General features: G+C 45.1%; 1 protein-coding gene across 6 annotated transcripts in view; it reads left to right on the forward strand.

The window, feature by feature from the left end:
• ptpn13 (protein tyrosine phosphatase non-receptor type 13) overlaps nucleotides 1-20,215 on the forward strand; it is a 358,778-nt gene that overhangs the window by 51,941 nt on the left and 286,622 nt on the right. For all 6 annotated transcript variants that reach the window (XM_085963776.1, XM_085963803.1, XM_085963794.1 and 3 more), the window contains 2 exons: nucleotides 16,108-16,277; nucleotides 18,892-18,957. In XM_085963776.1, the coding sequence (XP_085819902.1) occupies nucleotides 16,108-16,277; nucleotides 18,892-18,957 (236 nt within the window). The remainder of the gene's footprint in view (nucleotides 1-16,107; nucleotides 16,278-18,891; nucleotides 18,958-20,215) is intronic.

Consider the following 20,215-nt stretch of genomic DNA (forward strand, 5'->3'; position numbering starts at 1 on the left):
GAGTATACCTATTAATAGTTTGGGAATAGTCTGTCACCATTCGTTTCTTGTGTCTCTCATTAGTCGTGACAACTACCTGTGCTCGCCAAGGCGAACAACTAGGTTCAATGATTCCTTCCAATAAGAGACGTTGAACTTCAGAATTAATAAATTCTCTATCCTGACTACTACATCTTCTTGACTTGGTAGCAATTGGCTTACAATCCGACATCAAATTGGAAAAAAGTGATAATGGAGGAATGGATAAAGAGGTTAATCCACAAATAGATAAAGGTGGCTTAGTCCCTCCAAATGAAAGACAGAGACTCGTGTAACTGAAGCACATCATGTCCAATCAAAATATCCGCACAGAGATTAGGCAAAACAGATAGGCGTATATCAGTATACGTATTACCTAGAAGAACCATTTTCACAAAGCAACAACCAGCTATTTGTGAAGTAAGGGTCGTCTGAGCCATACACACCTGATACGTAACAGGCGAAATTTTCAAATGCTTCTCCTTCGCAAACTGAAGACTTATAAAACTCTCAGTACTGCCCGTATCTATAAGGGCCTTCACTTCCAACCCATTAACTTGAGCCATAACTATAGCTTTGTTTAGGCCATGAGCAAATGCAGCAGAAATTGATGCAATAAACGCCCTATCTAAAGGCTGAATAGTCACAGAGGAGGTAGTGGAGGAAGACCCTCCCACACCAGGAGAAGGGAAGGTAATTGAACCTGATGATTTGCACACACGTGCATAATGACCTCTCTTGCCGCATTTACTACACACAGCCTCCCGAGCAGGACACTTCAGACGAGGGTGCCGGATATTCCCACAAAAATAACACTTCTGAATCCTAGAGGCAACGGCCGCCAAAGTAGAAACTGTTTCAAAATCTAGTAAACCACTCCCATTAAGTCCACAATTCCTTTTCATCCGAAACTGCCGAAACCATAGTCGCAGGCCGATTAAAAAGAGCATAAGAATCCAAACTTCTCTGAGCCACATCCAATGTAGAAGCTTGCTCAAAAGCACTTTTAAGATCCAGAGTCTTATTTTCTAACCACCGCTGACAAATTTGATCTAGACAGTAATCCATTAATAAAAGCATCCCGTACCGATTCGTCCTTATATTCTTCAGCCGTCACAGCCTTATAATTACAGTCAACACTAAGGCACCGAAGTGCTTGTAAATAAGTATCCAAAGATTCTCCCACCTGCTGCCTACGGGCAGATAGAAGATGACGTGCAAATACCTCATTCTTTGGTTTAACAAAAATCTTTTCCAATGTAGAAATAGCCTCTTCATAAGTTTTACAGTGCAAAATATATTTATATACTTCCGGGTCAATGTAGTTGATCAGCATATTCAGCTTATTTAGAGACTCTTGATCCAACACGCCCAAAAAGTTTTAAAATGTACAATACCAATGTTTCCATTTATCATCCACTCCAGCAGAATTGGGGTCAGCCTTGAATCGTTCTGGTTGAAGATATCGCTCCATTCTAACATAAAGTTAATAAATTGAAATAAAGAATAGATTTGCCTTCCAAAGCTAGGCTTTATTAACTTTAAAATCAGCAGCATATCTTTCCACATCCAGTCCCAACTAAACTAGAAAAGGACTGAATTTAAGGTAGCCACAACACATCATGTGATCATCAACTACCAATGAGATTACAACACATATCCCAAGGCAGTTAACAAACAATGAATCACAATACTTTTACTAATCAAGGAATAATCACCACAACTTGTAAATCAGCAGGGATTGTGGTATGTGAGAAGGGGGATTAGGTATATGAGGATACCGTCATCTTCAATTGATTCAGTCCCACCGCTGGCCACAGGCTCCGCGATGTCCCTCCCAATACTGCTTCCTCCATCGGGGTAAGGTTACGCAGGCGTGCCTTTGTCCCTTCGGGTAGCCCCTGCTGCCTCCTGTTATGCGCCACCTTCTGCTGCAAGAAAGAGGGAAGTGTGTCAGTGAGTGTGGTGCAATCTGTTTGGGTTATGTGGCTTCATGGTTGAATAGCTGGCAGTGTACAAGCTGAGAGTTGTGGGTGTGAGGCTTAAAGCAGTGCTAAGTGTGTGAGGGTAAGGTGAAGCTATGAATGTTTGGTATATGAGCCGTGATTGATGGAGATTGTTGGTAGGTGAGTGAAGCGGGGGCAGGGTGGGGTGGTGCTGAATTGAGCAATGTGTGAGCCTAGTAGTTCAGTTGTAAGCATATGGCACTTGAAGATGAATTCGCTGACGTTGACCACTTGTGTGAAGTCATTAAACTTCTTGCGGTACTGCAACCAGGTCCTCGGGGCTACACTGCTTGCACTGACCATGACTGCTATCTGGTCCCAATGCCTACACTCAGTTTGTCTGTCGGGCCTCCTGGCCCCCTGTGGATAGAGGACCTCTCTTCTCCCATGCACCTCCTGCACCAAGGCCTCTAGTGCTGCGTCTGACAATCTGGGAGTTCTCTTTGCCATAGTGTGCCATCACTCAGTTTTCTTGCTCCTTGATCTGTTTCCCAGCCACTTCCGCCACCTGCTGAAGCCAGAATACACCTCCCCTTTTAAGAGGTGTAGGCTGCCTTTAAGAAGTGCGGGCTAGCTTTTACTGGTGCTAGCTTTGCACGAACTTGGGTCCCCTGCTGAGGCGCTAAGCCACTGAACAGCATGTTTAGCACTTCCTTACCGCTGCAGTCATTTTAATTGGCAGTTTGCGTGCTGCCTGCATCAGATTCAACAGGCGTGGGCTAATCGTGCATTGCGATACCCATGCCCGTTTTTGGGCATATCCAATTTTTAGCCCTAAGTGTCCATGACAAAGTAGCAGTAGTTTGAAGTATCAAACTGTTGGGTAGGTTCTTTTGAGTTTAGGATCTCAAACTCCTAACTGATGAATTTAATATCCATTGCTAGTTTTATGTAGACTTGCTGCAGTCAGGTAGAGCAGGGGACTAAAGGTAGGAGTAAGGGTATGGAGTGGCTGCCAGGATAGGAGCTGCCACTTAGAGGCCTGCAGCATGAATCAGCAGTCAATGCAAGAGTAAATGACAGGGAAGATAATGCAGTCTGAGTAGGATCAAATGTTCTTTTGTAGTTTAAAACCTATTTTGTTGCCAAAAAGTCTACATTTAAAGGACTAATAACTGTATAATTTTTATTTTAAAGAGAACTTTTTTAGCAGAAAGCATATGGGTACAGATACACAAATCACAAAGTAGTGAGGCTGGTTAATAAGGCCATAATTTAAAAAAAAATGCTGAGATATCCCTCATTTCTAGAGGGATAGAATTGAAAAGCAGAGAAGTTATGTTAAACATGTATAGACTTTGGTTAGACCACGCTTGTAGTACTGTGAACAGTTCTGGCCTCCATATTATAAAAAGGATGTAGAGCCACTGGAGAAGATGCAAAAATGATTTGCTAGAATGATGCCCGAGCTGAGAGGTTATACCTAGCAGGAAAGATTGAACAGGCTGTGGATCACTTTTCTCTAGAAAAGGGAAGACTGAGGGATGATCTGATCGAGGCCTTTAAGATTATGAAAGGATTTGATAGGATAGACGTAGAGAAGGGGTTTCCACTTGCGGGCGAGACTAGAACTCTGGGCCATAAATATAAGATAGTCACTAATAAATCCAATAAGGAATTCAGGAGAAACTTCTTTACCCAGAGAGTGGTTAGAATGTGGAACTCGCTACCACAATGAGTAGTTGAGGTGAATAACATAGATGCATTTAAGGGAAAGCTAGATAAGCACGTGAGGGAGAAAGGAATAGGAGGATATGTTGATGGGGTTAGATGAAGAGGGGTGGGAGGAGGCTCATGTGGAGCATTAACACAGGCATGGATCTGTTCGGCCGAATGGCCTGTTTCTGTGCTAATCATCCAGTTTAATGACCATACAAGAGCTGTGTGTCCAGTTCTTATTTATACTCTGATAAAAGCAGGCTAGAAAATACTCAATCTCCGATTTTAACCCTGCCTGTCCATGCCTCCCGTGATTTTGGGGAATATCGAGGCCGCCTGTCAAAGGCAGGCGGGCCTTCAAATATTTAAATAGAATAGAATCATAGAATGGTTACTGTGGTGTATGTAACCTGTTCCACCTTAAGAGAACTTAAGCCTGTTCCACCTTAAGAGATATACTACTTTCTCTGGCTGCTGTATACGTAATACCGGTGGTGACCACCGGTATATAAGTACTGTGTAGTGATATTGCTGTTGGTATAACCCTGACCTCCAACTAGTAAAGACCTGTTGAAACGTTATTCTTGTAGTCTGTGTCAGTAATTAATCTTAAATACAACTAGAACACACAGACTTAACAGTGGCGACGAGTCCGATTCTTATCCTGCGGCAGTTTATATCCACGGCGGCTTCGTCCACAGAACGGGCGTCGAAGAGAGGCATCCACCCTCATCACCCTGCTGGAAGATACGTCGCGCGGCAGGCATCGAGAACCCTGAGTGCAGAAGATATCCTGAACTCGAAGCCTCCATCAGCGGCAGTCAGCTATCTTCCTTCTACCTCGGTGGTGGGTAAGCCGGTCAGCGACGCGAGCAGAAAGTCGGCCGCGTTGGCTGTACAGACGGGGAGGGAAGACGGAGGAATAAGGGCGGTGAGATCGATCGCGACCGGAGATAAGGGCCGGGCCGCATTCGGGCCAAAAGGCGCAGCGCGGGGACATCGATCGCGGCTGGTGATAAGGGCCGGGCCGCATTCGGGCCAAAAAGGCGCAGCGTCTGGGGCGACTGAAGGCGCAAGAGCCGCGGTGAAGGTGAACGCAGCCGGTGCTAACAACCGGGCTGCAAGAAGGGCTGCGAGGCGCGACATCGGGGAAGCGCGAATGCCCGAGGGAGCCGCGGAGACAGCGTCGGGGGAGTTACTAACCGCTGGGAAAGGGGAGCAGCAGCGGCACGCCAAACGCCATTGCAGCCAGCGGGTGAAGAAGGCGAGCGCGGGAAAGACCACCAAGCACGGGAAACCGCCATTTTGTAGGCGGAGGACGAAGACCAGAGCGGGAAGCCGCCATCTTGGAAAAAGGGAAATCACTAAAAAAAAAAATTGCAACGATGCCGAAACATGGGAACATTAATACCTTTGATAGCGACATCGAAGATTGGGCCACATACGTAGAACGCATACAAAATTATTGTAAAGCAAATAAAATCCCAGATGATGAGAAAGCACTAACTTTATTAAACTTAATGGGTGCGAAGACATACGGGCAATTGAAACACCTTTTATCACCAGATGAACCGGCGGAGAAGACGTTCGAGGAGATTGTTACTGTCCTGAGAAATCATCTAAACCCCACGCCGCTGATGCTAGCGGAACGATTTAAATTTTACAGCAGAAAGCAGCTGAAAGATGAAAGCAATGCTGAATATTTAATGGAATTGCGTAAGCTAGCAAAGTAATGTCAGTTTGGAACGGGACTAACATGCGCTAAGAGATACATTTGTGTGTGGATTATTAAAAGAAGATACACAAAAGCGACTGCTCGAGGAGAATGAGCTGACGCTTGAGAAAGCGGTCACTATGGCAGCATCACACGAAGCCGCAGCGAGAGGCACGGCAGTAATGCAGCTACGGTCACCGGAACTCAGTACAAATCAATTGGTTTTGAGTACTGTAAAATGTTATCGTTGTGGAAAGACAACGCACGATCAGAACCAGTGTTGATTTAAAAACCAAGAATGCAGAACGTGTGGCAGGCTTGGCCACATAGCTAAAGTATGCCAGTCAGGAAAGAAGACCAGCAACAAAAAGTCACCGCAAGGAAAATACATAAAGGTACACAAGGTGACAAAGAACAGTTCGAACGAACAGAAGTCAGATTCAGACGCCAGCAGTAATGAACTGGGTAGCTTAAGAGTACACAACGTTGGTAAGGATGCAGATCTCCAGACAATTTGGGTCACTCTTCAGATAGCAGGAGCCCAAGTAAAGATGGAATTGGACACTGGATCGGCATTGACGGTCATGAATAAGAAAGATTACAAAAGGTTATTCCAACATATTCCCCTACGGGATACGGAGATTATATTGAAAACATACACTGGGCAAAGAGTGTACCCCATCGGAAAGATAGAGGTAAAAGTGGTCCACAAGGGCAAAGAAAGCCAAGTAATGGACTTATATGTGCTACCTGAAGGAGGTCTACCACTACTGGGACGGGAGTGGATTAGGAAAATGAATATGGACTGGCACTCCTTAAAGGCACTAACGGTAGATTCCGGGGAAACAGATGTCAAACCTAAACGATTGTCCAGAATATTGGATGATGCTAAAGAGGTGTTCCAGCAGGGACTGGGAACACAGAGGAATTACGGCAAACATCAAGATTGATGAACATGCACAACCAAAATTTTTCAAAGCCAGACCGGTACCCTATGCAATACGACCTGCTGTAGAAGCGGAACTGGAAGCGCTAGAACGTTCAGGTGTACTGTCTAAGGTAGATTGGAGTGAGTGGGCTACGCCCATTGTTCCCGTTATGAAACGTCCTTCGAGCAACAAGCCAGGAGAACCAGGGAAGGTTCGCATCTGTGGAGACTTCAAGATCACCGTTAATCTGGTGCTTCACACGGTGCAGTATCCGCTTCCGTGGATTGAGGATATTTTTGCTTCGTTGTCTGGCGGGAAACACTTCACCAAGATAGACCTGGCGCAGGTGTACTTGCAGATGGAGGTTGAAGAAGAGTCACGCCAGTACCTCACGATCAACACGCATAGAGGTTTGTACCGGTATAATAGGCTGGTTTTTGGAGTGGCATCGGCTCCCGCAATTTGGCAGAGGGCCATGGAGCAGGTATTACAGGGAATTCCAGGCACACAATGTTACCTGGACGATACTCTGATTACAGGAGATGTTGATGAAGAACACCTCGCAAACTTGGAACTGGTGCTCAACAGACTGAAAGAGTATGGACTTCGAGTTAATCGGCAGAAATGTGAGTTCTTTCAGAAGCGGATCTCGTACTGTGGTCATGTCATTGACCGGGAGGGGCTTCATAAGTCTCCTGACAAGATAGAGGCAGTTGTAAAGGCTCCCGCTCCGGATAATGTCTCTCAGTTGAGGTCGTTTCTAGGATTGATTAACTATTACCATAAGTTTCTACCGAATCTATCCACGGTACTGCACCCGCTGAACGCTCTTTTACAGAAGGGGGTACCATGGGAATGGAGCGAAAACTGTAAGAAGGCATTTCGCAAAAGCAAAGAATTGATCACCTCAGAGGAAGTGTTGGCTCACTTCAACCCGACACTGCCTATTCGGTTGGCTTGTGTTGCGTCTCCATATGGTATTAGGGCAGTACTCTCTCACAAGTTGCCAAATGGCACGGAAAGGCCAGTCGCGTTTGCATCCAGATCATTGACCTCCGCTGAGCGCAACTATGCGCAGATCGATAGGGAGGCTCTCAGCCTTGTATGGGGAGTGAAGAAGTTTAATCATTACCTGCAGGGCCAAAAATTCACACTTCTGACAGACCATCAGCCGTTGGTATCCATTTTTAACCCTAAGAAGGGTGTTTCGGTGATGACAGCACAGAGACTCCAGAGATGGTCCCTTTTCCTAGGGGCACATCAATATCAAATAGAATTCAAAGGTACAAAGCAGCATGGCAATGCTGATGGGCTGTCGCGCCTGCCACTACCTGAAGAAGAAGAGAGGACGAAAGTTGACCCTGTTGAGTTATTTCATTCGACCATCATCGAGTGTTTACCAGTCACCAATGCAAGTATTGAAAGAGAAACCAGGAACGACCCGACACTGTCCCGAGTCTACGAGGTGACAGTGAAGGGATGGCCAACACATGGTGATCCTCTGTTACCGGCATTCTCGGCAAGGCGAGACCAGCTGTCCGTCTGCCATGGTACTTTGATGTACGGGACAAGAGTGATTATTCCTCCCAAGTTAAGGGAAAGAGTTCTAAAGGAACTGCATGAAAGTCATCTGGGGGGAGTTAAGATGAAAAGTCTTGCTAGGGCTTATGTATGGTGGCCGGGTATTGACCAACAGATAGAGGAGTTGACGAAAAGCTGCGCTGGGTGCCAAAAAGTGCAAAATGCACCTCCGATCGCACCGCTACACCCATGGGAATGGCCTTCAGCCCCATGGCAACGCGTACATATTGACTTTGCTGGTCCATTCATGGACTCCATGTTCCTAATTGCGGTGGACGCACATTCCAAATGGCCAGAAGTGATCAAGATGAATACCACTACTTCAGAAAAGACAATTGCGGTGTTAAGAACAATATTCGCAAGGAACGGGTTGCCAGAACAGATATGTTCGGACAACGGACCACAGTTCGTGTCGGAAGAATTCCAAAAATTCTTAAAGAAGAATGGGGTGAAACATTATACCTCTGCCCCATATCATCCGGCGACAAATGGGTTGGCCGAGAGATTTGTCCAAACATTCAAAAAGGCAATAAAGGCCATGAACGATGATCAGATTCCGCTACAACACAAGTTGGACAATTTCCTAATGGCATATCGAAACGCTGCTCATGCAGTAACTAACCAAAGTCCTGCCATGATGTTTTATAACAGGAGGTTGCGGTCCAGGTTGGACTTGTTAAAACCAAATGTGCGGAGGGAAGTGGAAAACAAACAGTTCCGGCATATTAATAACAAGACCACTCAAAGTTTCGACGTAGGACAACCAGTGTTGGCAAGGGACTATGGAAAAGAAAAATGGCAGTCCGGAACAATTCGGGCCAGACAAGGACCTCTGATGTACACAGTAGATATTGGTAACAATGTGATAAGGCGTCATGCGGATCAACTGGTAGAATCGAGAGCAAGGGTCGAACCCATGGTTGCGACAGAGACCACTGTGGAAGACGTTAATGAACCTGAAGCATCTACCTCGGCAGGGAATGTACCTGATGATGACGTCCAATACATAGGAAACCAACTAGAGGAGTCACCTCCGCAACAAGAATCAGAGACCACTGAAAGGCGTTATCCAACCCGAATCAAAAGGCCTCCTGAGAGACTGAACCTTTGAACTGTTTATACCTGAAGTTATATATGTATATATGTTATTGTGTTATGTTAAATGGGGGATATGACTGTTAAGCTAAAAAGGGAGGATTGTGGTGTATGTAACCTGTTCCACCTTAAGAGAACTTAAGCCTGTTCCACCTTAAGAGATGTACTACTTTCTCTGGCTGCTGTATACGTAATACCGGTGGTGACCACCGGTATATAAGTACTGTGTAGTGATATTGCTGTTAGTATAGCCCTGACCTCCAACTAGTAAAGACCTGTTGAAACGTTATTCTTGTAGTCTGTGTCATTAATTAATCTTAAATACAACTAGAACACACAGACTTGACAGTTACAGCACAGAAGGAGGAGGCCATTCGGCCTGTCGAGCCCGTGCCGGCTCCCTGCAAGAGCACTTCAGCTAGTCCCACTCCCCCGCCCTTTCCCCGTAGCCCTGCAATTTTTTTTCCTTCAGATACTTATTCAATTCCCTTTTTGAAAGCCACGATTAAATCTGCCTCCACCACCCTATCAGGCACTGCATTCTGGATCCTAACCACTAGCTGCGTAAAAAAAGTATTTCCTCATGTCGCCTTTGGTTCTTCTGCCAATCACCTTAAATCTGTGTCCTGTGGTTCTCGACCCTTCCACCAATGTGAACAGTTTCTATCTACTCTGTCTAGACCCCTCATGATTTTGAACACCTCTATCAAATCTCCTCTCAACCTTCTCTGCTCTAAGGAGAACAAACCCAGCTTCTCCAGTCTACCCATGTAACTGAAGTCCCTCATCACTGGAACCATTCTTGTAAATCTTTTCTGCACCCTCTCTAAGGCATTCACATCCTTCCTAAAGTGTGGTGCCCAGAATTGGACACACTATTCCAGTTGAGGCCGAACCAGAGTTTTATAAAGGCTCATCATAACGTCCTTGCTTTTGTACTCTCTGCTCTATTTATGAAGCGCAGTATCCCATGTGCTTTTTTAACCGCTTTCTCAACCTGTCCTGCCACCTTCAATGATTTGTGCACATATACCCGCAGATCTCTCTGTTCATGCACCCCCTTTAGGATTGTACCCTTTAGTTTATATTCCCTTTCCTCGTTCTTCCTACCAAATGTATCACTTCGCACTTTTCTGCATTAACTTTCATCTGCCACATCCACCAGCTTGTCTATGTCCTCTTGAAGTCTATCACTATCCTCCTCACTGTTCACTATACTTCCAAGTTTTGTGTCATCTGTAAATTTTGAAATTGTACCCTGTACACTCAAGTCCAAGTCATTAATATACATCAAAAAAGCAGTGGTTTTAGTACCAACCCCTGGGAGCACCATTTTATATCTTCCTCCAGCCTGATAAACAACCGTTCACCACTAATCTGTTTCCTGTCACTTAGCCAATTTCGTATCCATGCTGCCACTGTCCCTTTTATTCCATGGGCTTCAACTTTCCTGGCAAGCCTATTACGTGGCACTTTATCAAATACCTTTCGGAAGTCCATGTACATCACATCAACAGCATTGCCCTCAGTTCCAGTACAGCTACAACACTGGCATCTGTCCGACAATGTGGAAAACTGCCCAGGTATGTCCTGTCCACAAAAAGCAGGACAAATCCAATCCGGTCAATTACCGCCCCATCAGTCTACTCTCAATCATCAGCAAAGTGATGGAAGGTGTCATCGACAGTACTATCAAGCAGCACTTACTTACCAAAAACCTGCTCACTGATGCCCAGTTTGGGTTCCGCCAAGACTACTCGGCTTGCGACCTCATGACAGCCTTGCTCCAAACATGGATAAAGGAGCTGAATTCCAGAGGTGAGGTGAGAGTGACTGCCCTTGACATCAAGGCAGCATTTGAATGAGTGTGGCATCAAGGAGCCCTAGTAAAACTGAAGTCAATGGGAATCGGGGGGGAAAACGCTCCACTGGCTGGAGTCATACCTAGCACAAAGGAAGATGGTTGTGGTGGTTGAAGGTCAATCATCACAGCCCCAGGACATCGCTGCAGGAGTTCCTCAGGACAGTGTCCTAGGCCCAACCATCTTCAGCTGCTTCATCAATGATCTTCCCTTCAATATAAGGTCAGAAATGGAGATGTTCGCTGATGACTGCAGTGTTCAGTTCCATTCACAACTCCAGATAATGAAGCAGTCCATGCCCGCATGCAACAAGACCTGGACGACGTTCAGGCTTGGGCTGATAAGTAGCAGGTAACATTCGCACCACAGAAGTGCCAGGCAATGACTATCTCCAACAAGCGAGACTCTAACCACCACCCCTTGACATTCAACGGCATTACCATCGCCAAATCCCCCACCATCAACATCCTGGGGGGGGTCACCATTGATTAGAAACTTATCTGAACCAGCCACATAAATACTGTGGCAACAAGAGCAGGTCAGAGGCTAGGTATTCTGCAGTGAGTGTCTCACCTTCTGACTCCCCAAAGCCTTTCCAGCATCTACAAGGCACAAGTAAGGAGTGTGATGGAATACTCTCCACTTGCCTGGTTGAGTGCAGCTCCAACAACACTCAAGAAGCTTGATACCAAGCAGGACAAAGCAGCCTGCTTGATTAGCACCCCATCCACCACCTTAAACATTCACTCCCTCCACCACCGGTGTACCGTGGCTGCAGCGTGTACTATCTACAAGATGCATTGCAGCAACTTGCCAAGGCTTCTTCAGCAGCATCTCCCAAACCCGCGACCTCTTCCACATAGAAGGACAAGGGCAGCAAGCGCATGGGAACACCACCACCTCCAAGTTCCCCTCCAAGTCACACACCATCCTGACTTGGAAGTATATCGCCAATCCTTCATTGTAGCTGGGTCAAAATCCTGGCACTCCCACAGTGCTGTTAGGTAGGGAGTACCTTCACCACATGGACTGCAGCAGTTCAAGAATGCGGCTCACCACCACCTTCTCAAGGGCAATTAGGGATGGGCAATAATTGCTGGCCTTGCCAGCGATGCCCACATCCCATAAACTAATTAAATTAAAAAATCCCTCTCTCTTACCTCATCAAAAAACTCAACCAAGTTAAAGACGATTTGCCTTTAACAAATCCGTGCTGGCTTTCCTTAATTAATCCGCACTTGTCCAAGTGACTGTTAATTTTGTCCCGGATTATCGTTTCTAAAAACTTCTACACTATCGAGGTTAAACTGACTAAATATTTGATATATATAAGGTAATTCAGACCCTAATGCAACTTTAACTCCGACGTATGCGAATCACACACAGTCCCAGAACCACCAGACAAACCTGGCAGCAAGCAGGATCAGGGTTAGAGCAGACCCAAGTAAGTTAATTTTTTTAAGTTTTCTTTCTGGGCCAGGAAGAGCATTCTTCTGGACAGTGACAATGGAACTGACGATAAGGGCTTGATTTTCATTGGGCCGTGAGGCGGGCATTTAGGCATGCGGGGGGTTAAAATCGCAAAACCTAGGTGTCACGACCCCCCCCCCCCCCCCCCCCCCAGCCTGGTTCCTGCCTCCACGCCATTTTAACTTGGGTGTTTCTGATTGACCCGAATCAGTCCCGCCTGCAACAGGCGGGACTGGTCTTTAGGGCCCTTAAACAGCACTGATTGGCCTTTATAATCCCATTTTAACAGGTGCTTGCCTGTTTAACCCTTTTCCCACGCAAAACACGCCTGGTGGGGATCACGCCTGTGAAACCTGGCGTGAACACTATTGGCTTGCTGACTATCAGCTGCAGGTCAACCATTAAAGAGGATATTTGATCAGTCATCATTTGCAGGTGGCAGGACTTTGTTGTCTCAGGTCTGGGGGAACTTTTAGAAGGCATAACCACAGCTGTGGAAGGTTGGAGCCTCACACACTTCTCCAGTGTGACCTCCTGGGAAACTCCTCTCGCCACCCTCACTCAGCGCTTCCTCAACTGAGGCACCTACCAGAAGCATGGGAGGCCTTTTTTTTTCCTTCCCCTCTTGGCATTAGAGGACCTCCAGCACCATTTGCGAAATGACACTCGCCACAACTGCAGAAGTTGCCATCAGAAATTTTATTTACAATAACCAACTGATGGCATTTTAAAAATAAACACATTTCACCTAAGTGACTACCCTAGTGACTATTAGTGCTTTATTTTCCTCTTACGCATGCTCCTACGTAGTGGTTCCCCTGTGGCTTCAGCAGATGTGGAGTCCCCTTGCTCACTTTCCTGCTGCTCCTGTCTCGACACCTTTGGTGGGCATCCTCTGGGGTGGCTCGCCAGCAGTCTGCTGCTCCTGCGGCTGTGCAGGAGTTGAGACTGCTATCTCCGTTGGGTGTGTACTCTGGCGGGGCTCTGACCGAGGGCTCTGCAGTGGCATGGAAGTGTGAGCGCTTGGAGAGGAGCCCCCACTTCCTTGAGGTCTGCCACCAACCTCCCTCTCATGGGTCAGGTCCCCCTCAGTGCCTGCATGTGACTTGAGAGCAGCTTGCTGCACATCAGGGGGGCCATGGGGACCCGTTTCTACAATGGCAGTCCTACTCAGAGGGCCTGCCATGAAGGTCTGGTTTCTCTGTTCAATAGCTGACCATCGCTCCTCCAGAGATGTCAGTCTATTCTGAACACTTACCATGTTTTCAACACTCTGGCAACTTAGCTCCTCCATGGCCGTAGCCATCCTCCCCTCTACTGTAGCCATCCTTTCCACGGAGGTTGCCATCCTTTCCGTGGTGATGCGTTCATGCGCCAATGACTCCACAAAGGCTCTGCTCATGTTCGCTATGGACTCCTCCATTCGCTCCACACTCGCAGCGACCCTAGAGACAAAACCTGCCGGAGACTTCTGCATCTGTGCCTGGAGTTCCATCACCTCTGATCTTATGGATGGACCCAGAGGCAGAGGGTCGACATGCAGCTGAGCCGGGCTGGCAGAGTCCTGCGCCCTCCGACGAAGACTCTCCACTGCTGTCCCTGTCTCTACAATCTGCTGATGCTCATTTGTGAGCTGTGATACACCAGGTGACAACTCTACTCTATGTCCTGAAGGTCCCACCGAGGTGTGAATGTCTGTGCTGGTGCTGGGTGTGCTTATTTCTGCTGACGCTGCGCCCTCAGAGGCTGCAGATTCCTCTGAGGAGTCCGGCTGGTCAGGCTCTTCCTCCTGCACCGTGGGGACAGAGGCTCGCGATGGTCCTGTGGGGAGTCAAGGAAAAAGTTAGAGATGTGATGCCAAGGTTACATGCACATTGCATTTTGCAGATGATCATAAGTCCATATGATGTAGCTTCAGAATCATTATCAGCGACTCATGCAATGCCAATGAGAGAGATGGAAAACTATTCCGTCACCAGCTTGCGGGGATGCTCCTGCCTGTCCTTCCCCAACGTCCACATCTCTGTCGGCCCCGGCAGTCTCCAGGACGCCTTCCTCCCAGGGGGTGAGCTGGGCTAATGAGGGCGGCCTTCCTCCTGTCCTGGCTCGCGCTCTCCTGTTGTGAGCTCTCTTTTCCTGCAGTGAGGGAGACAAGTGGAGGTTGAGTGAGAATGAAGGAGTGAGTGCAGAGATTGCATAGCATAGATACTTAGGAGACAAAGATGGAGTGAGGTTGCAAGACCAAGGGCCCTCCCTGTGTGTTGTTGTGTTCAAAGCATCAGAGTGAGAGGGAGTGTGAGGGCTGCATGGTGGCATAGTTCTGTGAATGTGAGCATAGAGAGAGAGGGAATGGGTAAGGGTGCATGGATGTGAGTGTCTAGTGGGATGTGGAGGAAGAGATTGCTAAATCTGAGTGCTGGTGAGGAAAGGCAATGGGGATCAGATTGAGGGTGATGGAAACATCATACAGTACTTACTTTTCCAGTGCGAAGAAGGTCATGGAATCTTTTCCTGCACTGCAACCACGTTCATCGTGTTAGCCCCAAGGAGTTGACTTGACCTGCCACCTCTAGCCACACAGCCTTGGTCAGGCTGGGAGGCCTCTTCCTCCCTGAAGAAGGGAAGAGGACCTCCCTGTGGGCCCTAGCACCATCCAATAATGCCTGTAGTGAAGCCTCACCAAAGTTGAGCGCAGATCTGACCGTTCCTCCTGCAGGCTCCTGGGCCATCTTAACGTGGAAGGTTGGAAGCCTGCAGAGGAAGCAAGGCTTGCTGTGAACCTTAAAAGCAGCAGCAATGATGACATCATATTCTGCGACTTTCTGACTGGAAATACTCAATTGCCAAGGCTTCCCACACGCTGGAAATCAATTGGCCAAATGTGTTAAATTTGCATCAATCTCACAGACCCATTTACAATCGTGTCGGAATCACTAAATTCGGGGAAACCGACAATTCCCCGCACCTGAACTAAAATTGACCCCTAAATATCCATCACAGTTGAGCCTGGCCCTGTCCTCACCTGACATCCACACACATGCAGTTCCAGCAGAAGTGTCGGTGTAGATATCAAGCGTGACATCTGTGACTAATTTTCCCCCCCCCCATTCTCTGGCCTTTGGGCGCCAAATTCAGTTGTTGTGTCCCCTCTTCTATCCTAGTTGAGATCTGCTAGCTCATCATCGACCAAAGATCAAACGTAGGAGTTTCTTGGTCTATAGAGCGCAATGTTCCACCATTTTCATTTATCTTCTGAGCTTTTGGGGTGGGACATTTTTCCCCATTTTAATTTGGGTGGAGATTTAGTTACGTACTGTTAGTTCACTTTCTACCCAATAGCAAAGTGCCACAATACATCCAACTTGGTAGTTCATAATGATTATATTTGATTGTGTTGTCATCCTGATGTTTAATTGTGTTTTGGCTCTGCCAGTACAATCTTGAAAATAGCTGTTGCATCATATCACTAATAGCAAAAGTGAGCAGCCTAAAAGAACAGTGCAGTCAGTAATCTACAATAATTGAGAAGACCATGTTCGTGAAGAAAAGAAAATTGCTAGTTGAAAGAAAAATTGAATGGTTGAACAAGCATAATAATGCTGAAAGTGTTCATTGTAATAAGATGTCATTTACCTTGCCTTTTTCTCAAACTCGGCAGAATATATAATTTCCAGATGTGTGGAGCCACTGGTATATGTTAGCAAGGGGGTGGGTGTAAGGTGGGTCAGAATGTCTGTGTAAATAATTTTGTTGGTGTTTTCTCTTTTCTACAGCCGACCCTATTGCTTTAGGTTTTATCATCTCTCCCTGGTCTCTGCTGCTGTTACCCTCTGGCAATATATCTTATACTGATGAGAATGTTTCCAACCAGGATCTGCAAGCATTTACAGCCCCTGAGGTTTTGCAGAGTCAGACTTTGTCCTCGCTTTCAGATGTTGAAAAGGTATGGGCAACTAATATTTGCTTAAATTCTCTCTGTGCATCATCAAAAAGCCATGTCAAAAAGTTGAAATGTGAATGCAGTGAAAGCTTTAGATTTAAACATTCTGTGTATCTGGCTAAGACCGATGCTTTATATAATCTGTTGCATATAAAAAAACAACATCATATGACTCCACAGGCAGAATTTTACTCTATACTAAGGCAAGCTATTATAGGCTATGTAACATTTGGAATGATTGAAATACAAGTCTTAACTGGTGTGCTGAATTTAAATTGCTAAATGATGTTTGCATCTGTTTCAAGAATTAATTGTGTTTAGTGCCTGGAAGAGATTGTCTCACACCAGGAAGGGTGGCCATTGGTTGTAGTATTAAAATTAATTCAAGCACAGCCTTGCCAAAAAATGCTTTTACAGTTTTTAAAAAAAAAAAAGCAACTATGGTAGCATGATTCACATTTAATGATTAACAGAACTCTCTGAAAATAGATGCTAAGACAGTCATTAAAAATCATGCTGGAGGGGTGAGTAAGCACATGTATTGGAGTGAGAATATACATTGTGCTTTCATCAGGGTGAAAATAAAGCTAATCGATCAGGGCAGTCAATCCATCATGGCATTAATATAATCATCTCTCCATCTTTTCTTTTGCTGTTTCCATTCGCTTTTCTTTTTTTCACTTTTTTTCTGGATAGGCTATTCCTCCCTAACTGAAGGGCACTGAGACCCGTTGTGAAGCCTCTACTGCTGCTTTAGTTCAGATTGGCTAACTCATCGTGGACCTTGGTATTCTCCTGGTCTGCACGGCTCAGTTACTCATTACCGTAACAGGCTGTGCCCCTGGGGGAGTTGAAGCATTGCTTTGATTATTTTCATAGGTTCCTGTGGTTAAATATTGAGTAAATATGTCTTCAGAGCATCTCAGAAATTTGACCTACTACTTCATTGCCTCAGAAATGATTTACAGTTTATTGAGTTTTAATCCACATCCCATTACCTGGGGTGGGGGGGGGGGAAAGTGACTTTAAAGTGTCAATTTCTAATTAATTCTTAGTCAATAACTAACTTCGATTTCTTAGTAAATAGTAACTTAAAACTGTAGTTATATAAAGTTCAGAAGATGAAGAAATATGTTTGTTTGTGGTGGAATTTGACTGTTTTACAGTGAAGCATACCCCTGTCATGGACTAGACTATTTTTCCAGCCAGTGTCCCATGGTCAGGTTTAGAAGATGCTCCCTCCACCCTTTTCTCAGCAACTTGCTTTCACCCTGAACTCCAAAGATTACAGTAACGCTGTTAGTTTCTTCATTTCCTTCACTTGCCATCCTTGTAGTCTCTCCAAGTCTGACGGTGTTGTGCGCAACTTTGGATAGTTTTGTGGCATCAGCTCTTAACCAATATGCATTCCATTCGGATTACCCAACCTCATTTCATGTTGGAACCTTAGAAGCAGGGAGAGGGAGAGAGAAACACAAACAAAAACAATAACCGCTTGCATTTTTAAAATATCCTTTAAATTATAAAAAATGTCCTGAAGCACGGCACTGATGGAGGCAGATGTAGGAATGAATGCCAAGCCATGAAAGAAGTTGTAGGAAGCATGACTGAAAAGATGAATTTTCAGAAGCTTTTTAACGGTTAAGAGCGAAGTGGAGGGAATTGGGGAAGGAGTTCCCAAGAGGATAGCCAAAGTGGTTGAAGACTCTGCTAGCAGTGATGGGGTGAAGGGAGGGAGGTTGCCCTTAAGGCCAAGGTGCAGGAGGGACATAGGAAGGGAGAAATCGGAGAAAACTTGCATCCATTATTAGGCTGAATAAGATTCAAACCCAGATCCTTGAGGTGGAAAAATAATGTGCTAATCCACTGCAGTATCCAGCCCCCCAAAGTGAACTGAATGTCTGTCTAAATTTCACACACAAAAATTGATTAGTTACCTCAATGTGGAGTGGATCACTACAATGTTCTAGGATGCAGCAGGTACTAGGCCAAGGAATTAATTAAGCAATGTCTGCAGCCGAGGCTGCCACGTGTATTAAAAAGACAGATCTTCATGTTCATAAGGGTGGTTAAGTTAACTGATGAGCCCCCACTATCATAATTTTGGTCCGATGTGTAGTCTGCAAAATTAATGCTGGGTCATAGGTATCCAATTTTCAATTTACTCAAATAAACTTTTCTTTAAAAAAAGAGCAATCCATATATTGCCAAGTTGTTTTGATTTGTGGCAATTTAAGTTGGATCACTAGGAGCTTATTAATGTGAACATGTTCCAGGTAATACATAATAGAAATCTTTGTGACGAACAATTCTCTATTTATCGTCTATTATCCATTGTTGAAAAATAAGTCAGGAAAAATTGACTTCATGTTCCTCAAATGGATCTGTAAAGATTTGTTTTGTGGGCTATTTGTTCCAATATGTTTGGAGAGTAGGGCCTTTTTATTTAGGACCTCAGTGTAATCAGTAAAAAGAATTACTGAAAATTCTGACTAGCAGGAGCTGTGTATTCTGAATGCTTAAATGTTGCTTTGATCCTAATGTAACTTTATTCCCAAACTCCACAATAATTGTAATTATTTTGTAAACTGTATTGAACTGTGACTTTTTTTTTCAGATGCATGTGTATTCTCTTGGTATGACTTTGTACTGGGGAGCTGATTATAACATACCTCTAAAGCAGGTGAGTGTAAAGTACCTTTGAACCAGGTACCATAAGTGTATGCTTCCTTATTCTGGGGAAAGTCCCAACTACAGTTCGGACTAAAGGTGAACATTCAGGGGAAGTTAAAACCTTCTTGCTCCTGTGCAGTTTCTGTGTATATAAAGATACATTTTCCTTTATGTAGTTGACTTCTCTCCTCACCCCCACTTAATGCAATGGGAAGGATCTAAGTCTGCATTCCTCAGGAGTTTAAAAAAAAACTTCTTTCAAAATGGACTTCACAAAACCCCTCACAGCCATTCTCAAGCACCAGGCAGATGGGGATCAGCTTGCTGGAGTTTTGTAGGTTGTGCATGGGCGGTTGTTTGGAAACTGCAGTTCACTGGTAGCTAGGAAAGGTACGCATAAGCCCATCATTGAGGTCTAGTCTCACTGGCTTGTGCAAGTGGGCTGCATGCCTAGCTGGCCCACAGCCTCCATCACCAGCAGTAGGATTTTGTATTTGCCACTGCAGGTATTGTTGTATCTGGAGTTCAAAGCTAAAACTATTTATTTGGCACTGTAAAACAAAGGAGGTATACATGCTTATTTAATTTTACAGTATTTTCTAGCATTCCTTTCAACCTTCACAAATATGTGAAGCATTTACATTCTTTTGTAAAAATGCTGGATGGATATTGGTCAGAAGTTGCACAATTATTTATTTTCACTAGATACGTGAATTGGTTTATTTAGAAGTACTAACCAGCAAAGAAGAAGCGTTATTCTTTGCCCAAAAACAACTGTATTCTTGAAAAGAAGAGACCACTCTGCTTACAGCAGCATAACTTTATTACAGATAAGGAGGGGGTTTAATTTGGTAAACATGAGTTTGGAAATTCTGAGCTAATGAACTGAATTCTGCCAAGAAATTAACACTACAGTTTAAGCTTATTAACTTTTTGGTTGCTTTATAGAGTCCACATTAAATACCTTCAAAGATGTTTCACCAAACCATAATTTTGTGCATGTTTGCAGTGCATGTATTATCTATAGACTATGAGGTGTGTTTTCTGTGTGATATTTATGAATGAGAAAGTTAGATATAATAGATTGGGAAGAAGTGTGAAAATTCTTTATTGATGATTAAAACTTCAGGAAAGGGTTAAGACTTGAGTGGAGGATATAGGAGCTCATAAAGGGCAAACAAAAACAAAAGGATCCTTGAAGGATTAGACTCAGTAAATGAGACATCACAGGTCAGTGAAATCAAGAGCAAGTCACTGGACTGGAGCTG

The sequence above is a fragment of the Somniosus microcephalus genome, chromosome 2 (assembly GCF_052327205.1).
Source record: "Somniosus microcephalus isolate GS21.2 chromosome 2, FLI_Smic_1.0, whole genome shotgun sequence".
NCBI lineage: Eukaryota > Metazoa > Chordata > Chondrichthyes > Squaliformes > Somniosidae > Somniosus > Somniosus microcephalus.